The sequence below is a fragment of the Pinus tabuliformis genome, chromosome 6 (assembly GCF_031772625.1).
Source record: "Pinus tabuliformis cultivar Carrire ecotype Pingquan chromosome 6, CPIR1, whole genome shotgun sequence".
Taxonomy (NCBI): Eukaryota; Viridiplantae; Streptophyta; class Pinopsida; order Pinales; family Pinaceae; genus Pinus; species Pinus tabuliformis.
The window spans coordinates 1,292,173,661-1,292,194,550 of record NC_142292.1 but is presented as its reverse complement, the minus strand read 5'-3'; the positions used below and the strand labels follow the sequence as shown (position 1 = coordinate 1,292,194,550).

At 41.0% G+C, this 20,890-nt stretch overlaps 1 protein-coding gene across 1 annotated transcript in view; it reads left to right on the top strand.

Moving 5' to 3' along the window:
- LOC149263339 (S-adenosyl-L-methionine-dependent methyltransferases superfamily protein) overlaps positions 1 to 20,890 on the top strand; it is a 252,836-nt gene that overhangs the window by 92,034 nt on the left and 139,912 nt on the right. Inside the window, exon 3 of the mRNA XM_089387669.1 lies at positions 12,997 to 13,106. Within this exon, the coding sequence (XP_089243795.1) occupies positions 12,997 to 13,106 (110 nt within the window). The remainder of the gene's footprint in view (positions 1 to 12,996; positions 13,107 to 20,890) is intronic.

The window sequence follows — 20,890 nt, the reverse complement described above, 5'->3', positions numbered from 1 at the left end:
CTAGTGGCTTTCCGCCTCTCTGTCCAGTCTTCCCGAACTATCCCTGCCCCTCTGTTGTAGAATGATCACTTAGTTCGAGAGGCTGCCCGAAGCTTCTGCTCGCTCTTAGGGAATCTTGTGTGTTGCCCGGAGCCTCTTGCTCCCTGAACACTTCAACAGTTTAATAACAATTTTTTTTTTTTTTTTTAATTCCTTTAACACGGGTATGCCTACCAAGTTGTCGGCCCTGGAAACTTCACGGCTTCACATAACTTGACACTTGCATGTTCTGGTCTCCTCTGTGTAGTTTGGTTCTTTCGCTGCAACCATTGGGCCCGTTGACCACTAAAGTGTACCCAAAGATTTTCTTGAAGACTCCATGCCCAAGGTGTGAAAATTCCTACACTCAAGGAACCCCTACTGCAGCAAGACTGAATTTACTTCACCTACTTGATTTTAATATACATTATCAAGTTATTTTCTGAATACTGAAGTAAATTACTTCTGCAGCCTACACTTCTTTAAATTTGATTCCATGAAACAGAAAACTGAGCAAAGAACAAGATACATAGGACACAGTTATTTTTGGACAAAATAGTCCTCGGAAAAACCCAATGCAGGAAAACCGGTGCAACAACTCTGAGGGTTTTATATTATTAAGCAGTAGTTTTGAATACAATTTTGGATGCCCTCTCGAAAAACTAGTGACAGAGAAAAATATAATGGCAAAAAACTGAGTGAGATTACCTCACTTCACTTGGCAGATTCCGGCTGATTCGGCAACAGAACTGGCTAACTTGCCTATCTCTGGGCTGGCCTTGCGTCAGATTTACATGCTCCGCATCAACTTCTACGCTGTCTCTTCTTCTTCTTGGAACTTTTGCATCAACCTCTCCCGACTGTTCTGGTAGTTCCTCGATAGTTTCCGGATTTCTGTGTGAGGGCAACCTCACTTTTGCGCTGACCCTTTTGGCTCTACATCAGACCTGTGTGGGCCCAGATTGGCCTAGCGTTAATCCTTCTAGCTGCTGTGCTGCCTCCACTAGTGGCTTTCCGCCTCTCTGTCCAGTCTTCCCGAACTATCCCTGCTCCTCTACTGTAGAATGATCACTTAGTTCGAATTCTCAGCTTCCTAGCCCTAGAAATCGAACTCCAGGTCAATTTGTTCTCTCCGTGTGCATTTTTAAATGAACCCCAAGCTTCCTTCTTATACCTTTCTCATTGAGACTTCAATGACTGAGATTAAGTCTCTAATCAACAGCTAAGATTCAAAACTTGACTTGATCCGCTTTCTAGAACATTCTCAACCATATTTTGATTAATACACATTAATACTTTAATTTTCCTAAGTTTAGACTTAGGAACCCCATTAAAAATATTAATTATTTTAATAAAATACAATTTGGGTGGAATTTCACCAAAAGGTTTTTGGGTTCTTTAGAACTCATGTGCCTTAGCATCTCCACCAATTTTCATGGCTAGAGCACATCTGATGCTACCAAAAATTAACACAAGGATGTATCAGATGCTTCGTGTACCATCAAAGATCATCATATCACCAAAGTTTTTCAACTCTACTTCTTCTTCTTATCTTCTTCTGTTGTACTCAGATTCCACAAACCTTGCAGGGATGATGTAAAGTGATGCTAGTATGATGAAGTTGAGTCGTGTAAAAGGCCTAGGTAACTTGGGACCTTGTCATCAAGTGAGTTTACTCTGGGAGGTTTTTTTTCACTTGGTTAATTATTAATTTCTTTAACGCGGGCCTGCCTACCAAGCTACCGGCCCTGGCAACTTCACGACTTCACATAACTCGACACTTGAACGTTTTGGTCTCCTCTGTGCAGTTTGGTTCTTGGGGACTTAATAATTAATTGAGTTTTTTCTTCGAAGCATAACCCGAAAGTCGAAGTATGACTTGAAGGTGGGGCGTTGGGTGAGTCCTAGTGTTTAGGGTCATTGCATATTACCATACTAGATCACTCGTAAAATTTCATGGAATTTGATTAGTTTTAGTGGTCATTTTTAAATTTTTTAAAATTTTCTGCAGGGTGGAAATTTGAATAAAATTTGAGTGTATAATGTAATAAGTGATGTCTAGAGAAGTTGTACGGGGTATATGTGCTCAAACTTACACCTCTCACCCTCAAATTTCTACAATGATACACTTTGAGGGGTAAAAAATAAGTTCTAGACCCTCAAAAATCACTTTTCTTAAGTTTAGTGGAAAATGTGGTAATAAATTGAGCAAACAATTAAATAAATTGGAGAAAATAAATATCCACACATGCTATATGATGTGGAAATAAGGTGGAAAATCATCAAGGAGTTGAAGCCAAGTTATAAAGTGATGTGCACCAAGAATCAAAGAGAAACATGTGACAAAAAAGCGAAATTGAATTTCCTTGAGGGGACCACGAATTTCACAAAAGCAAATTGCATTTTTTTAGGAAGATAAGTCGAGGTAAGGAAGTAACTCACCCATTGGTGGGCATTGACTTGGAGTTCCACAAGAGATGAGTGGAGAGTGGTCTCCTACCACTCCACTCTCACATACACATGTCCTCTCCACCTCAACGAGTTCTCCTCCTCAAGGATTGCGTGGGTCTCTCTAGAGGAAATCGAATAGCCTCTTGGGAAATTCGAATTTGCATGTAGAGGAATTGGGATGGTCACCCATCTGTCTTGGGATTGTGCTAATTTTAGATCAAAATGATATGTTCTATGCTTAACACCATTTACTTCAATGTTCTTTTAGCAACCCAATAAAAACTTTGTTAATTTTAGATAACAATGGTATGTTCTATGCTTAGCACAATTTACTTCAATGTTTCTTTAGCAACCCAATAACAATTTCAAATTATTTCCAGTAGCAATCACATTAACCGTTAATCACATTGACAGTAAATGCAGATAGAACATAAAACAAAATTGTAGAAGACAAACCAAGACAAGAGAACATTGGATTTGGCGGATGCCAGGGAAAAACCCCAATGTGGGGAAAACCCTTTGATCAAATCTTCTTCTTATTATTCAATAGTTTAGCACAGAGAGAGTACAAAATTCAAATTGATTAGCCCAATACAAAGTCAAATCAACCCTGTCAAATTCTGCAGTCAATTGCAGTCAAACTTCAACCCTAACCAGAAAGTTAATGCTGGTCAAAACAATAGTAAAATACCTCCTTTGAAGCTCAGTCAAAGGAAGTCAAACTTGACCTCCAACAATGGACAAAGTCAACCCAAAACAATCACAAAAATTTTGGTCAAACTCGGTCAATCCTGTGGTCAACTCCGTGGTCAAATTGCCCAGAAAACTTCAATATTTGTGCCAGTCAATGCGGCCTAATGAAATGAAAATTCTGCCCTCAAAACCACAGTCAAAATTGGTCAAAACAACCTTGGTCAACGCTGGTCAAACTATCTAAAATTTTGCAATTTCAGTTCTGTGATTTAGCCCATAAATTCTATCCTCCTAGACGCACGTGTGAGAGAGAGAGAGAGGCTGCCCAAGCTGTACGAACCAATCTGATGAAGAGAGAGAGAAGAATGTGTGAGTGATGGATGTCAAAATGAGGTGAGAGGTCTCTTCTATTTATACACTTTGTTGTGGATGAAGAGACACATCTGTTGGGCTTCTCGATCCTACATTTAGCTGAGGCCGACGTGAACAATTTGCACATGTATGGTCATAAATTAAAAATCACACTTCTGCTTGTCCAAATGAGATGATCTTTATATCAATCTTGGACCTCTCGAAAAGAGGAATCCAATGCAATCATCATCTCCATCAACTTAGCTGTCCCAAGGTGGAATCTGGCCCTAGTTGCCAATTTTAACACTCCCTCTCAACTAGGGTGAATTCCACTTGCCAATCCATCTGCCCTCATCATGCCATCTTGTCGTCATGTACCATCTCTGTCATCTCTGCTCTGCTTTGCTGAACCAGGAAGTAATAATGAAGAAGAATTGATCGAGAGTGAGTCATAAGACCTTACCACTCTCCATTGACAAAAGTCAGTCCAGAGGTAGAACCTCCAATGATCATAGATCAAGTTGTTGAACACCATGCATCCTAGGCATAGGAAGTATGGTAGTACATGATGCGTCCATCGGTAGTGCTATGGTCCCTATTCATGTTTCCCAACTCATTGGCCAAATGAGAGGTACTTCCCATGAGTCCCAGACTCCATGGGTAGGATGTATGGTGGGGCATTGACAGGAGAAGGCAAACCACTCATCCTGCTCATATGCCATAGGATAAGGTGAACCACTCATCCTATGCATATGTCAATCATAGGGGAAGGTGAACCACTCACCCTGCGCACACGTCAACGATCATGGGGTATCACAGGGGAAGGTGAACCACTCACCTTGTACATAGCGTACCACTAGAGGAAGGTGAATCACTCACCCTATGGTCACTCATAGCTCCAAGAAGTACCCCAAGCGCCCAGGAGCTGTTAGAGCTCAGTGTCCAACTCATGCGGGACCCTCATAGGAGGGTCTTTCTCACGGAAGGCTAAGAATTTGACCTTCCCTAAGGGCTTCGTGAGAATATCTGCGACCTTCTCATCCGTCTTGATGTGATGGAGCCTTATTGCTTCTTGTTGTACCATATCTCGAATAAAGTGGTACCTGATATCAATGTGCTTGGAGCGGTCGTGGAACACCAGATTCTCTGAAAGGCGAACCCCACTTTGGTTATCGCAGAAGATCATGGTGGTATCCAACATGTTTTCAAATAGCTGACTGAAGAGCTTCATTAACCAAACAACTTCACAACAGGCCATACTTGCGGCAATGTATTCGGCCTCGACGATGCTTAAAGCAATCGATTTCAACTTCTGGCTCATCCAAAATATTGAAGCAGACCCCAATGAGAAGCAACATCCTGACGTGCTCTTACGATCCAAACGTGCCCCGGTGACCCCAAGAAATGTGTATGGTTCTAACTAGTTGGAAAAATGCCTTCTAGAAAGAATTCTGCTGTAGAAGGCAAATCAATTACTGGAAAAATCTCCTTCAACCCGGGCAAATCACTCCTACAAGCTTTTTATTTCTCCTTAGCCCGAACTCCCCAAATCTCCTTGTCAAAATGTCTGCGCAGTAGCTGTCCAGAAACCCATGAAATAGATAAATTCGACCTCCAAAATGCAGCACTCTCGGTCCTGCAAATCACCAAGGAAAAACTTGCCCTCCCTATGGATAAATCTCTGCAAATTCTCTGGCCAAAACGCCACTGTTTGCTAGCTTCTCTCAGTGCCTTCAAATTTCCTTCTGCACCCTAAGAGAAGCACGCTCCAGCTGGAAATGGTTTGCAATGTAACCCTTAGAGAAGCCCTAAGATGGACTCCTTCTTACTCCCCTAGGGTGACACTCGAAGTTCACCGAAGGTAGAGGTGGAATTCCCGCTCGGAAATTCCTTGTGCTAAACAACACGGTTGTCTTAGCTAAGCAACTCAAGATAACTAATGTTGAAATTGTAAAATGACCAAAGATATTCCACAAAATGAGTCCATCCTCCTTTTATAATTTCTCCTCATGCCTCTAGACTCATTTTTTATTATTATTTTATTGGTGGGGGCCATTTTCTACTAAGTCACTTTTGCTACCATTTAATCAAATAATAATTTGCCGCTATTCTCTGATAAAATAATACTAGCCACATTTCTCCAATAATATTTGCCCCTTTTTAATTAATATTACTAAAATTGGGCAAAACTCCTTAATGACTCTCATGCTTACAAAATTGGGAATATTACAGTCCTCCACGCCAAAAAATGCTTGTCCTCTAGCAATGCTCGAACAAGCTCTCTCTCTCTGTTGACCAAACTGTCACTGCAAACAATACCGACGTCCCAAATGTGCTGTTGAGTCACCCTGAATCCTTGCACCATCCTTTCATAAATGAATCCCTTGATACCAGGGTCCCATGCTATTCTAAAACAGATGCTACCATGCCGACGCTGCGCCACTCTGATTACAACTGATTGCCCATCATGCGCATACCGTATCCTCCTCTCCTGGAACCCAGTGGTGAAATACTGAGAAATGCCAAATACATCCCGCCCAGGCATCTGCATGATCCCAAAGCCTCTACCAATCCAAAGCTAACCCCGAACCTGTGCAACAACAGGGAAAGCTTGCCTCGCCATATGATGAAGGCCTCCACGAACCCCCATGTGTCAACCCAAGAGTGAACTAGGTCACTCTCTGCCATGACTTTACTCATCATGAGACAAAGTGATCTATCGACCAACTGAATCCCCGGATCCCATGGCCAAACCTGCTGCGACATAGCTCTAACAGCTGCTGGAATCTATCCATGCCTTGTCTCTAGTCCTTGCATGCAATCAATATATATGCTCCATATATCATGAACTAATCTGATGCATGCTAAACTACCTTGTGCCTGCCACTGCGTAGTACTGATGACCACTGGAAACCGCATGTGCCAAATAGCTATCCCCTGAATGCAACCAATAGATGGGTTTTCGATACTCGCAATCGAATCAATGTATGTGGATCCATCCTGCTCCTGCCAACCATCACCACTAAGTCTGCCATCCACCCTCTCGATAATGTGCCAATACAATGTCTAGAGCCCAGACACCCACTGGAAAATTGCCTCAATCATACACGGTATCCTCTGCTCATGCAGGATCCCGACATGCCCTGTGGAAAGAGTGGCACATGTCTCCCTCGTGACCAGCTTTCCAGGTGTAGGCTTTGTGATGAAAAATATGCCGCCCCTGCAGAAGTTCACCTCATCTCCCAGCGTGTGGCTCTTAACCCGCACACTGACCCTGCTCCTCCACTGGAGAATATCTATTGTGCCCCTGAGGCACTGAATCTCATAGCGTCGTCTCAGGAAAATCCCCCAATTCCCGCTATCCATTCTGTGGGTTTGGATCGAACACAACAAGGCTCCCCTCAACTGCATGTGGTGCCAACGAGTGGAAGATGCGTGGGTTCCAATGGGTATGATCAAGAACTCGTGTGGATGCTCTTGGCTCATCCCATGACTGATCCGCTCTCCCAACCTGGGTATGTCCACCCCAATGACATGCTTGACATCCTCGTCAAGGAATCTCCCTGCTAGTAGCACTCCCTCAGTTTGTAGTGCAATCCCAAAGACTATTTCATATAACCATGTATCCTCGTGTCTCCTGGCATACAACTGCACCCAATCACACATCTCTGTGCATTGCCGGACCTTGCTACATGCTGCTGCATCATCCCGGATCAATTGGTATCCCTCTTGTATCGATGTGTCCGTCACTCTATGAGGGAATGCACTAAGATGTGAACTGCTCCTCCTACACCACGATGCAACCCTGCACACCACTGTGCACCACTACACACCTCTGTGCTCCTCTGCATATTGTTGTGCATCACTGCATACCCCTATACACCCCTGGATATCAAGGTCTAAGACTGAGTCCATAGGCAACATCTCGCATCCTTTCAGGATCGCCATCTCTACTACCACTCTGTTGGTAATCCCTCCATAATGTGAGCTATATCTCCTCATCTACCTAGATAGACCTAAGCAGCCTAACTCCTCACATGCTAACGAGAAGGATACCACTGTGCCTAGCCTCAGTAGCTCCCGTGTCCCATATTCCAATAAGAGAGCACAGTCTCCATAGAATGCCATGTCTGATACCCTGCTGATGCCACCTCCTCCTACCAGCGCCTGCTAGAGTAAGCTAATCATTGTGTGACTCCATGCACAGTCAATATGCCAAGACAACTCATGAAATCTATCTGCTCCCCTGTCAAACCATCCTGTCACTAGTGTTGACTGGGGCTTTGATAGAGATCTGAAAATGTGTGTGCACCCAAACGTTGGATCTATCACGTAACTGCTACCATCACCTACTAGCTCTATGATGTGATGGGAAATCCCACCTGGATCCCAACAACAGTCTGGCCCTCAAGTCCCTCTAGTAATCACCTGGCTCTGCTGAACTATGGCCATGGATGTATCCAACCACCTAGCCTGCTTCATCAGGTACCAGCTCAGTACCTCTTGCCATCCAATCCCAAAGGAGGGATCAAATGTACAACCCCCTGTGGAAGGAACTGTGAAAAATCGGTTACCTGATTCCTAATGCAGCAAACTGATGATATTTCTCCTATTTGTTATTTACTTGCAGTTTTCTACAACAAATATCGAAATACATACACTGCAGCCTACACAAAATAAATGTTGTAGAAACTAAATACTGCACATGAGAGAAATAAACACACACACATCTACATAGTTGTTTTTGGACAATGTCCCCGGAAAAACCTAATGTGGGAAAACTGGTGCAACAATTGAGGGTTTTATTATTATGCAGTAGTTTCTGAGTACAAATCATTGGATTCCCAAACTGGCTATCCGATACAGAGAATAACTGGCAAAGAATTAGTGAGAAAAATCTCACACTGATTCAGGAGCTCTGACACTGATCAGGGGCTGGCTGGTTGGCCCCATGCTTCCTCTGTGCAGCTTCTGCGTCAATCCTACGCAGTTCTGCGTCACATTCGCTGGGATCTGCGTCAACTCCTCTACTGATCTCATGCTGTCTGGAAATTCGACCCTCTGGCCCTTTGGTCTCACACCCCGATTTTTGGCACTAGATCTTGACTCTCCCAGCTAGATTTTAAACTCCCTCTGAAGCTCTGCGCTACCTCTGCATGGCACTGCGCTGCCTCTCTGAACTGCTCTATGCCTTCTCTGCTTTGCACTCTCCAGATCTGGAAAACTCTCCTCCGGACTACTATCCCTACCCCTCACTGCAAGAAGATCACTCGATCTCACTCCGGCAACTCAACACTGCTACTCTTGAGAAATTCGATCTTTGATCTCTCACTCGATGTGTTTTCCAAGTGCCCATTGAACTCCTTATTATAATCTCTCGTTGGAGCTCCAACGACCAAGATTAAAACATAATCAAGGGCTAAGATTAACTGGGAGTTGATCCTCATCTTCTTCTAGAAGATTCACACTTGATTTAATTAATACCCTTTAATTAACCAGATTTCCTAAGTTTAGACTTAGGAAACCATTTAAAAAAGTTAATTATTTTAATTAAATCATCGTTAGGTGGAATTTTCCCAAACGATTTTTGGGTATTGTTGAATGCATGTGTCTTAGCCTCTCTGCAAAATCTCGAGGCAAGAGCACATCCGATGCTACAGAAATCAACATGAACAAGCCCTCCAAGCTAATGCGGTGTCATACTCAGTGCATGTCGCTCAGTCCTGCTAACCTGGTCATCCCCTCGGGTATGTCTAGACAACTCTGCCTTCCTCAACCCAATGCGTAAGGGAGGGATAATAGCGTTGTAGATCCCATCAGTGTGCCTTTGAAGTGAACAGTGCTGAAATCCTAATGTGTGGTCTCTGTGCTGCCCCTCATCAATGGCTAGCCCAAAGGATGGCTGCACATCCTCCTCCATCATGGACTCAAGACGAGCCTCCGACTGCTCCTCCATAGACAACCCAACACGCAAGACATGCTCACCAGTCAGCTGTAGGTGACTGTTGTCTGACAAATTTGTCATAGATCTGGATGCCTCTGTACCTATTGGCTCCTCATCGACAGTGGAGATGTCTCTCGACACCTCATCACCCTGTGGTGTGCTACTATCACCTGAGAACTTGGCCATAACTCGGGATACCTCAACAACGGATGGCATCTCATCAATGAGTGTATGCTCAATTGTCTCCTTGCCAACCATGGCCCCTTGAACTACTCTTTCATCTTCTTCCTTAATCCTCCTCATCATCCCTGCATAATTCCATTGAATCCCCACTGATTTGTGCATGCCTCTTAGTTCACAAAACTCCCAAAAAGAGACGTACACCTGAATGCCATGACCCAATGATTGGTATGCCCTCCAATTTGCTTCCAATAACTCCACATCAGTTGTAATCATGTCTTGCCATCTTGATGCATTACCCATAATTTTGGGCATAGTGGATTTGTTGTATAATTGAGAATGGTCTTGATTCCCAATTGTGGAATGAATCAACTGCTCCCCCACATCAATCATCATTTGTTGCATCCTAATCAACTCATTCAAGGTTACTGCCATGTTGTTTGATTCTAATCTTTCTTTGGATCCCATGATTTCTTACCCTTTTATTTTGGTCTTGTGATAGAATGAAGGGTTTCCCACAGGTTGAGCCAAGATAATGGCTCTGATACCACTGTAATATTCTTAATTGGAATTTAACAGCTAATACCAAGCAATGGACTAGGAACAATAAATAAATTGGAACTCATACGCAATAATTAAAACACCAAAATGTCTAGCAACACAATTTGAGCCATTTTATTTATTTTTATGATAAAAGAGGACATAAAATGTGCTGAAGTTTTGGAACCTGGGCTTGCTATACAATCTATGCAAACCCCATGTAGTACAACTCTGATATGGAGGAAATATTCGTTGAAACTGGTATTGCGCACTACCTAGCAAATTACCGCTACTGTTGTTGGAATGGAACTGAAGATGCTGCCCTGAAGAATGCTCGAATCACCTTGAAATTGCAAACACAGACTCCCCTCCAAAACCCGAGAAATACCTAGAAAGGGTTTGGCCCAACTCCAAGCCAAAACTAAGCCCACCAAGTGATGTACATTCCCCAGCTAACTAGTAATTCGCCCTGCTATAAGAATGAGGATTTCAGGACCGAATATTGCTCGAAAAATTCTATAAAATTAGTCGGAGACTCCTCTCAATAAATCCACAAAAACCTAGAAAGGGTTTGGGCTGAATCCAACATGCCCCGGTGACCCCAAGAAATGTGTATGGTTTTAACTTGTTGGAAAAACACCTTGTAAAAAGAATTCTGCTCTAGAAGGCCAATCAATTACTGGAAAAATCTCTTCCAACCCTGGCAAATCACTCCTCCAAGCCTTTTTATTTCTCTTTAGCCCAAACTCTCCAAATCTCCTTGTCAAAATGTCTGCATAGTAGCTGTCCATAATTCCCTGAAATAGATAAATTCGGCCCTGCAAATCACCAAGGAAAAAATCCCCCTCCCTATGGATAAATCTCTGCAAATTCTCCAGCCAAAACTCCATTGTTTGCTAGCTTCTCTCAGCGCCTTCAAATTTCTTTCTGCACCCTAAGAGAAGCATGCTCCAGCTGGAAATGGTCTGCAATGTAGCCCCTAGAGTAGCCCTCAGATGGACTCCTTCTTACTCTCCTAGTGTGACACTCGAAGTTCACTGAACGTAGAAGTGGAATTCCCGCTCGGAAATTCCTTGTGTTGAACAACACGGTTGTCTTGGTTAAGCAGCTCAAGAGAACTAATGTTGAAATTGTAAAATGACCAAAGATAATCCACAAAATGAGTCCATCCTCCTCTTATAATTTCTCGTCATGCCTCTAGACTCCTTTTTTATTATTATTTTATTGGTGGGGGCCATTTTCCACTAAGTCACTTTTGCTACCATTTAATAAAATAATAATTTTCTGCTATTCTCCGATAAAACAATACTAGCCACCTTTCTCCAATAATATTTGCCCCTTTTTAATTAATATTACTGAAATTGGGCAAAACTCCTTAGTGACTCTCATGCTAACAAAAGTGGGAATATTACAACCTTATATCATTGGATCATAGAAAGTAGGTCTGTTTTTCTCTTTCCTTGCTTTTGCTTTATATGGGAGTGGCTTGTGTGCTCCCTCATTGTATTGACACTTTGTACTGAGCAGTCCCATTGACCTACTTTTGTGGTCATTTGTTGGAGACTGATAAAGTTATCTTATCCTTTCTTTTAGCCTTTACTGTTATGGACAATTTGACTCTCACTTTTAATCCTTTGCGTATCTCCTAATTAGAATTGTGTTTATTGATTGTGCTTTTCAAGTTTTTGTTATTCTTACATTTAGTCTTAATTTGTTTAGTTAATTGTAATGTTTCTCTTTCATTACATTTTTCCATCCCTTATTGCTCTAATTTAAATCTCTTTAAATTTGTGAACATCTCATGTATCATACTCTCTCCGTACTTATCTCCCTCCATACCCCATGTATATGCGTTTTCCTTCTTATTTATAACATCAGGTTAAGCTTCTTAACTCCTCGTCTTTTTCCTTTCTTGTGTTTGTTTCTTTCTGTTGTCCTCGGTTTAAAACTTAATTCTTAATTTTATTTTACATTATGTACATTGTAATTCATTGTTTAGTTTAACTCATTATATTTAATTTTCAACCTATTCTTTAATCTTTTTCACCTGTGTTCTGCCTCCTGTTTCTTAACACATTATATAGTGAATCACATTTTCTTCAGTTGCAACAATTCTTTCCATCTTTGACATGGTTTTCTTTTCCCCGATAATGGGTGAAGTATTCATTGGAAATGCTTCGGTTCAAAATTGCATTTGCAGTTCCATCAGAAAGAAGTTGAAACAAATGAAAATATGCCCATCTGTGGAATTTGCATTCTAAAATTCTTTACCCGTCCCATTTTTGTCATGCTGAAGTTATTTAGACGATTTCCGTGCCTTCTAGATGCTTTCAGTTCTTACTGGAATCTGGAATTAGGCGAAGTGTTGTGTGCCTTTTATCATGCGTGATTTATATGCTTCATGATTACATCATGTATGCTTTATGTAGGTCATATGAGAAACTGACTTCACAGCAGTATCCATATAAATACTACAGAATCACAGATAACATCTGATTAGACATGTATAGCCAAAGACAATAAATGACTTTTCTCTTTAGTAAGTGATAAAGTTCATTGATCACTGCTTCAGCCAGAAGCTGATGGGTAAAGACGGTAATTATAGTAACAATATTTTTCTGAATGCTACCATTCTTCATAATCTTAGAAGAAACTGTGTTCCAGGTGGTTTACAGAAATGAAAAAATGTACATTTTAAGTTTAGTTCTATCAGTGTCAAAGTCAATTATAATAGATTTCAGTTTATTAAATATTTGGTGCAGCTTGTCAGCAGGGTATTTCTGCAATCTTACTTAGTGGATTTTTTTCACATGTGGCAGATTGGCAAGTCACTCTTATAGAATCCCTTCAGAAACGTTGTTTTTTCCTGGAGCATGTTGTAGACGTATCTGGTCTGTTAAATGTTCAAGTTGTTCGTATAAGGGCAGAGGTAATATGTATACTTTAGTCATGCTCCTACATATCCCGACAAAGATATTAAATGGAATGGATTTGAAGTGAATTCTGTGGTTTTCCTCAATCGATGGTGCTTTGACTTAATAAATATTGCTTCATAAATAGTCCTTCACTGGAATCTAGCAACAGAATCCTCATGTCTTCTATTTCTAATAACTTAAATTCTAAATTCTGATTTCAATCTATAGAGGACCTGCTTTTTACATCGCATGTATGTGATAAGTTACACAGGATATATATTTCGTGATTGATATTCTTTAGTCGAGGAGGAAGGTACTGTATTTACCATGTCACCAGGCTGGGCTGAGTTTACTGTGAATTGCTACTTTGGCTAGATTCCCTAACTCAAGTTGGTTTAACTGGGACCAGTTGATTTGGTCCATAATCAGCTAGACCTGGCCAAGTCTGGCCAAAGTGGTTAGAGCTGGGTTGATCTAATAAGTTCTAGAAAAACTTGGCTAAGTTTGGCAGGTCAAACTCGTAGTAACTCATTCCACATATTTGGTGACAGCTGTGACGACTTCACGACCATTAACATGGAAGATGTTGGTGCAACCTCCAAGTGGTTTGCCCAACAACCATTATTTTTAATGGATGAAATAATGTGGTTGTAGCAAAATATTGAGGTAGTGGAAGGGGCAGGAGGGCCTTCTCTTGTCACTTGTTCATAGGCTGTTATATTTATTATTATCATATATCTGTGGAAATTTCATTTATTGCAGTAACTGGAAATTATTCTCCTAACTGTAAATCTAATTATGCAATTTATTTGCTATGAAAAACAATGAATAAAATCACAACCAGTGTTGCAGGATCTGCCTCCCCCTAAGGATCTAGAGGCAGAATCGCGTCCTGTATGGATCCGCCACCGATCCTTCGGTGGAACTGCGGATCTGAAAATCAGATCCGTTGGGGCCCAATCCGCAGTTCCAGCTGCCCGATCCGCGGAGCCAAAAACGATCGGGTGCAGATTCGTGGAGGTTTGGGTGCGTATCCAGTGCGGATCGCGAGTGGATCCGAGAGAAGGTGGACGGTTCACACGGTTCTGCGGGGATTTTTTTGTTTTTTTTTGTTTTTGGAAATTTCGAATATGTATGTGAGGAACTACACTTTCCGAATACTCCCAAGGTGCCCCTTGATGCTCCCTAGACGCTTCCTAGATGCTCCCTAATGGTAATGTTAAATTCTTAAAGTAAAAAGATGGAAATGAAAGATAAAGGAGAATGTCACTTTCTTTCATTTCCATCCTTTTACTTAAATTTTTAACATTACCTTGAAATGACTTAGGATTTTTGGGAGTGGTTCCAACCTCATTAGACTTCATATGGAGAAAATAGAATTTCATATTCCATTCAAAATTCAACAGACTTAATAGTTTTCAGGATCAATGGGATTGTGGCATTTCATTGGATTATATCATGTATGAGGGCATGTGATTGGTGTTTAATCAAAAGCACTGAGCCCTATATGTATCCCAATGTTGGTGTTGTTGATTGTTGAACTCCTTTGTCTTGGCCTTAGCAAAAATGTACCCTTCACTCATGTCAAAATCCTTGATCAGACATGTTAAGCTTTCTCTACCATATTATACGGCTTGGATTAGGTTGCTTGATCAAAATTGGGCAATGTTGACTAATATCCCTAGAGAGTCGAAGTAGAGGCAAAGGCTAGACAAGAGAAGAGGAATCTAGATTCTAGATGGTTGATGCTGGAATAATTAATCATTGATGTATAATGGATGCCATATCTATCTTGATTTATGTTAAAATATGCATGTTTTCTTGTCTTCTACAACTAATTTGGCATTTTGGATGTTTCTTTAAATATAAATGCAAAATAATAATAATGATAATCATATATATATATAGAGTAGACACTTCTGAGACGCTTCGCTTCCTAGATTTTTGGGAAATGACGCTTCTGTGTCCCCGCTTCCAAAAAACGTTCGTGCTTTGTCCCCGCTTCGTGCAATGTTAGTCACAATTGCAACTTTCACCATAAAAATATGGCGGAAAACAAAATACTGGAAACTGAGAAATTCTAGCGCACAAGAATTTTGACATTGTTATTTTTGGACAATTGTCCCTGGAAAAACCCAACTTGGGAAAACCAGTGCAATAGATGAGGGTTTTATTATTATTCTTCAGTAGCAAATTTGAGTACAATAATTTGGATTCCAAATTGGCAATCCAATCTAAGAGAATCACTGGCAAAATTATTCTGAGGATTTTCCCTCACCCCACAGCTGATTTCAACTCTCGAGACTGACCCCTCAACAGTTCTTGCTGCCTTCTGTGTCAACCTCTGCGCAGTGCTTGCGCAGGCCTTGCTATTACTGCCTCTGGAAACCTCTGAAATCTACAACTCTGCTTCTCTCTGGCTCTGGAACTGATTCACTAGTCCTCTTGATCAAAATCTCGACCACCAGCTACTGAATCGACTGCTCCTCCAGCTAGATCGAACTGTTCTACTGCTGCTGCCTGCGCAAGACCTCTGGGAAAACTCACACTTCCGCAATCTGACTCTTCCGTCACTGAGAACCTCCACCAAAATACTGCTTTACTGCTTTGCCACTTGCTACTCATCTCTGGCTCAAACTTTCCTGTAGAATTACTTTGCTACTGGAAAATTGATTTGTCTAGATCACTGAGTGTTTGTGCTGGTACGTTCTCCAAGTGCTCATCGACTTCCTCTTATAATCCACTGTTGGAGCACCAACGACCAAGATTAAAACTTAATCAATGGCTAGGATCATCTTGGAGTCGATCTGTGTGAGTTTCTAGATGATTCGCACCTTGACTTAATTAATTATGATTAATTAACCATATTCCCTAAGTTTAGACTTAGGAAATAGTTAAAAACTCGTTAATAATCTAATTAAGCCATCTCTAGGTGGAGTTTCTAGAAACAATTTCTGGGGTTTGGAGATCTCATGTATTCTAGTCTGTCCACCAAATTTCGTGGCTAGAACACATCCGATGCTACAAAACCTAACAATATCATCATATGATTTTAGATTTGACTCTAGACATAAGACGGATTGTAAATTTTCCATTTTGGTAAATAACTTTATGCCATCTGTTCTCACTCATAATGTTATTCTTCAAGATTCATCTTCGTGATCTAGAGGTTGATAGTTTGTGGATACATTATTGTATGGAATTGTTATTTGTCCTTAATTTAACATTGACAGTTTGTGGTCACTGTTACCCACCAAAAAGTTGGTAACACCTAGGAGAAAATTATTCTAGTCTTTGGACAACACCAGCCCTATGATGATTAGCACAAAACATTATGCCAGGTTTCTCCACCTATTGCTCTGGTTAGATCTCTCTCCCGTTTGACATTTCTTCTTGAAGGAAGGTGGGTCATCTATTAACAGGTACTTTAACCATTTTTGAAATCATGTGATTTCATTCAATGTTATGGGCATGTTACTCAACAAAATGGACACGCCCCCATAGGACAAAACTTTTCTCCTAAATTTGACAGCCAACCGGTCAGCCAGCTAGGCAGCAACCCTTGACATTCACCATTCGATGATGATATGCCATGTGCCTCCGCCATTTGCACCAATCACATACCTCTCTTCATTCGACACTACCAATTGGATGAAGATGGGCTGCTATACAAAAGCTACTTTGATCATTGTGCAATCGGGTGCTTATACTTGTTATTTTTGGGCATTTACTATGTATTAAGGGGTGATTTGGAAGCTGACCTTGATTATAAATCTTTTCTCTCACCTTATCGAGGGGTTAATCTTTGGCCCTAGTCCAGTGGGACCTCCCTTGAGGCCTTAGGGTTATAGGAAGGGTGCTACTTGGAAAACCCAAATTGAGATAGCATGTTCATTATCCCCTACATCATACTTGACACTTTTCATCACACATTACAAGCCCCATATACCACATCCATTCTTTAGGTATAACTTGTCATTGGTTCATTGGGATTTGGCACCCACATGTCCACACTCCTCAAGTAGGGTCGGAAAACAATTGCCTTGGAGGTTGATGCAACTACAAGAATGGAAAAGCGTATCATGTCCACAACAAAAGAAAAAGAAGAAAATCAAAATGCAAAAGATAACCAATACATAATGTTGATTTCTGGTAGCATCGGATGTGCTCTAAGTCTCAAAACTTGTAGGGAGGCTTAGACACATGCATTCTCCAATACCCGAAAATCATTTTGGGAAATTCCACCCGGAAACAGTTTTATTAAAATAATTAATTATTTTTAATGGAGGCCTGAGTCTAAACTTAGGGAATTAAAATAATTAAAGGGTATTAATCTAAACTATGGGTGAAACTTCTAGAAGAAGACGTAGATCGAGTCCAAATAATCTGAGCCATTGATTAGGACCTAATCTGGGCCGTTGGTTCTCAACTGGAGGATTATAAGGACATCGATGGGCACTTGGAGAATACATCGAGTAGAGTTCAGAAGATCGAATTTATGAATCAGAGCAGCGGCCAGTGAGAAATTTAAAGTGAGCTTTTGCAGTGAGGGGCAGGGATAGTTCTGGAGAGAGATTTGGGAGAGGCAGCGCAGAGCCAGAAGAGGCTGACGCAGGGCCATGTAGAGGCAACGTAGGTAGACGCAGAGCCTTGAGGAAATCCGAAATTTGCTAGAGGGATCGATTTATGTAGCTCGAAGCCGGGGTGTGAGATCGAGAGAGCAAAAGTCAGAATCTCAGAGGCAAATCAATCAACCGGGAGGAGTGACGTAGACCCTAGACAATGTGACGTTGTGCTGATGCAGTGACTGTGCAGAGACATCGCAGAGGCAACCAGGGGCTAGTCATTCAGTGGCTGGATCAGCCAGGGTCTCCTGTGATAGTGTGAGGTAATCTCACTTATCTCTCTGTCAGTTATATTCTTTGTATTGGATAGCCAGGAGGGCATCCAGAGATTGTATTTAGATATTACTACTGCATAATAATAAAACCCTCAACTGCTGCATCGGTTTTCCCGCATTGGGTTTTTTCGAGGACATTTGTCCAAAAATCACTGTGTAAATGCGTTGTGTATTTCCTTCTTGTTCAGTTTCTTGTTTCTGCATTTTATTTAAATGGTGAAGGCTGCAGTGTATTAGTTTCAGTGTTTACTATAGGAAACAATAAATAATTTTGTTCAGTAATTAATAAATAGAAGAAACGTAATCAATTGCTGCAGTAGAAATTTGGGACTTCCAAATTTTCACACATAAGTTAGCACGTGGGCAAAATCCAAGCATGAGCTCTACCCCCCTCATTAGTCATCACCGGGTTCCTGAGCACATGGTGTTCCTTCACATCAAAAGGAACCCTTGCATGTCCCAACCCCGATGAGCAATGAACTATCTCATCTTAAGGGGTAATATAAATGCTACATCGTAAAGAGCAAGCTCTAACCCTTGAGCTATGCACCGTAATTCAAAGCATTATCAAGAAAAAGTAAAAGATACACTATCATCAATACAATCTCTGGTCAGACAAATTTGATACAAAACACCCTACAATACAATCTCTGGTCAGACAAATTTGCTTGTACATCAAACACTATCATCAGTGAAATTTCCTTCTGCACCAAACTCTAGTTGGACAAACAACTTTGCCAAGTACACTGTCATAATCAAATCTGCGTCTACTCAATATAAAGATCAACAACAAACTCTATTTCTGCTCAAGATACATGTTGCTCTGTCAAGTCCCTGCATATTAGTAGTATCTGATCAACCAATACTGTCAAACGCTGGATCTACTTTGTTTCCCTGCTCATAATACATATCCTCTTATTGGCTATAATCTATCAACAACAGATTCTGGTCATAGTACAAATTTGCTAAACACATTATTCAAGCACTAGCAATGGCAACATCAAATTCTCTAAAACAACAACATCATAATTTTACTAATTTATATTCTGTCAACATAGGCTTTTCTCTGCATCCTTTGTACTAGTTTCAAGTCAAACACTAGAATTATGTATATCAAGGATGTGCGCAATTGCTGTTGCAATACTACTTCCTTTGGTAGCGGCCCAACACTTGAATCAATGACTTTGTTCAATAGGTATATTGTGAAGGTACCAAAAACCTTATCAGTATTGTCAATCTCCCAAACCTCAAGTACTCAATACCATGTCCTTTGATCAAACAACATTATGCATTTATATGCGCTCTTTAATGTACAACCTCTGATTCTAGCATACCTGCAATATGAATCCTTAGCTCTTCCCTAGCAACATGCATACATTAGCAAACTGTCTTACATGCTCCTACAACAGTTAAGGCTTTGCCTAGTACATTAGTGTTGAAAGCTTCAATGACTCGTTTTAGTATCCAAGCAACAAATTATGATTCACAAGATCCAAATGCTCCAATAAAAGTACAACACTATCGTGCACTTAAGGACTGTAGCAATGTGAGCAATGTTTGGTACATAATAATAACCCCAACAGTAGCTTTAAACTCCTGGTGTAGCCATACTAGCAAATACCAATTATCAATATAAGATCTTTAAGAGCATAAAATAAACATAACTCCACATACTGGCCTTTGCAGGAGATGGCCACATAACTTCTAACATACCCAAGAAATGTAATGCTAAAACTCAGATAACCCTCTGTAAAATAACCATTGGCAAGATCAGTTTCGGGTCAGTCAAACCATGTACTAGATACAAAGAGGTTCTGAAGATGTTTCACACAGTCCACACTAGTTGAGTGTTATTCCAAGTTAGCAAATAATCCGAAGAACTTCCTTAATGACCTGGTGATAGATCATACTTCGGATAGAGACAACATTTTTAATGGTTCACAGTGATAGGTCACAGGTTTCAACCACAAAAATATTTCTTCAATTCAGACTGTATGGAATTTAGGAAGTTTGAACAAAAGCCGAGAATCTAGTGCCACAACAAGGCAAGCCAAAACTTTGTTCCACAGGTGCTATGATCTAAGCATGGAAGGGGCTGATATTTTGCTTGAAGAATCTCAGAATATAGGGCACAAAACACCTACCAAATAGTCCTCTGAATTTGCCCAATAAAAGACTTCCCAGACACGTAGGGTCATAAAGGAGCCACGAGTAAGCTTCAACAAATCATATCATAGACCAACTTCCAAAATTTGATAGACCACTAGGAACACAAATGTTCTGCCGAAAATGAGCCACATGATTTATGCCCTAAAAACCCCAGTATCAAGAATGCTCTGTGTTGTCATTCGGATTGAACGGGCACCGTGACAACTGCTCAGGCGGGGGCTGTCACTCTGATCCCCGCCCACTCCGTTCTAGCTGTTTCCCAACAACAGACTATGGGGGTTAATCCCTATGGAAATGAGGTGATGGAAAACAAGTTGGGAACCAACTTGTTCGGGAGACACAGTTGAGTGGGCTAGATACTTGGTAGAATTTAGCAAGATTAAGGATTTGATTAGATTTAATATTGAGACCAGTGCCTGATGGAGTCAAAACTTCTTGCTTATTAGAAATTATAGCCAAGTAACTGGATGGAGAACTGTTGCTTATATGATGAACTAACCTATATGAAGATGCAACTCCTAAAAATTAGGTGTGATGCAAGGATCTTGGTTAATTTTAGATTAAATGCCTAATCTAAGTTGAACCATTCCCTTAAGTATTTTGAGAAACACTCTTTAGAGTAGTTTGTGAGATGGAAGCCAACGGGAAGCAGGCAGTTCCCTGATTAACGATATCTCCCCCTGTGTTCCAACCATCCAGTGCCTCTGGCACTGTGGAGATTATGGCTCT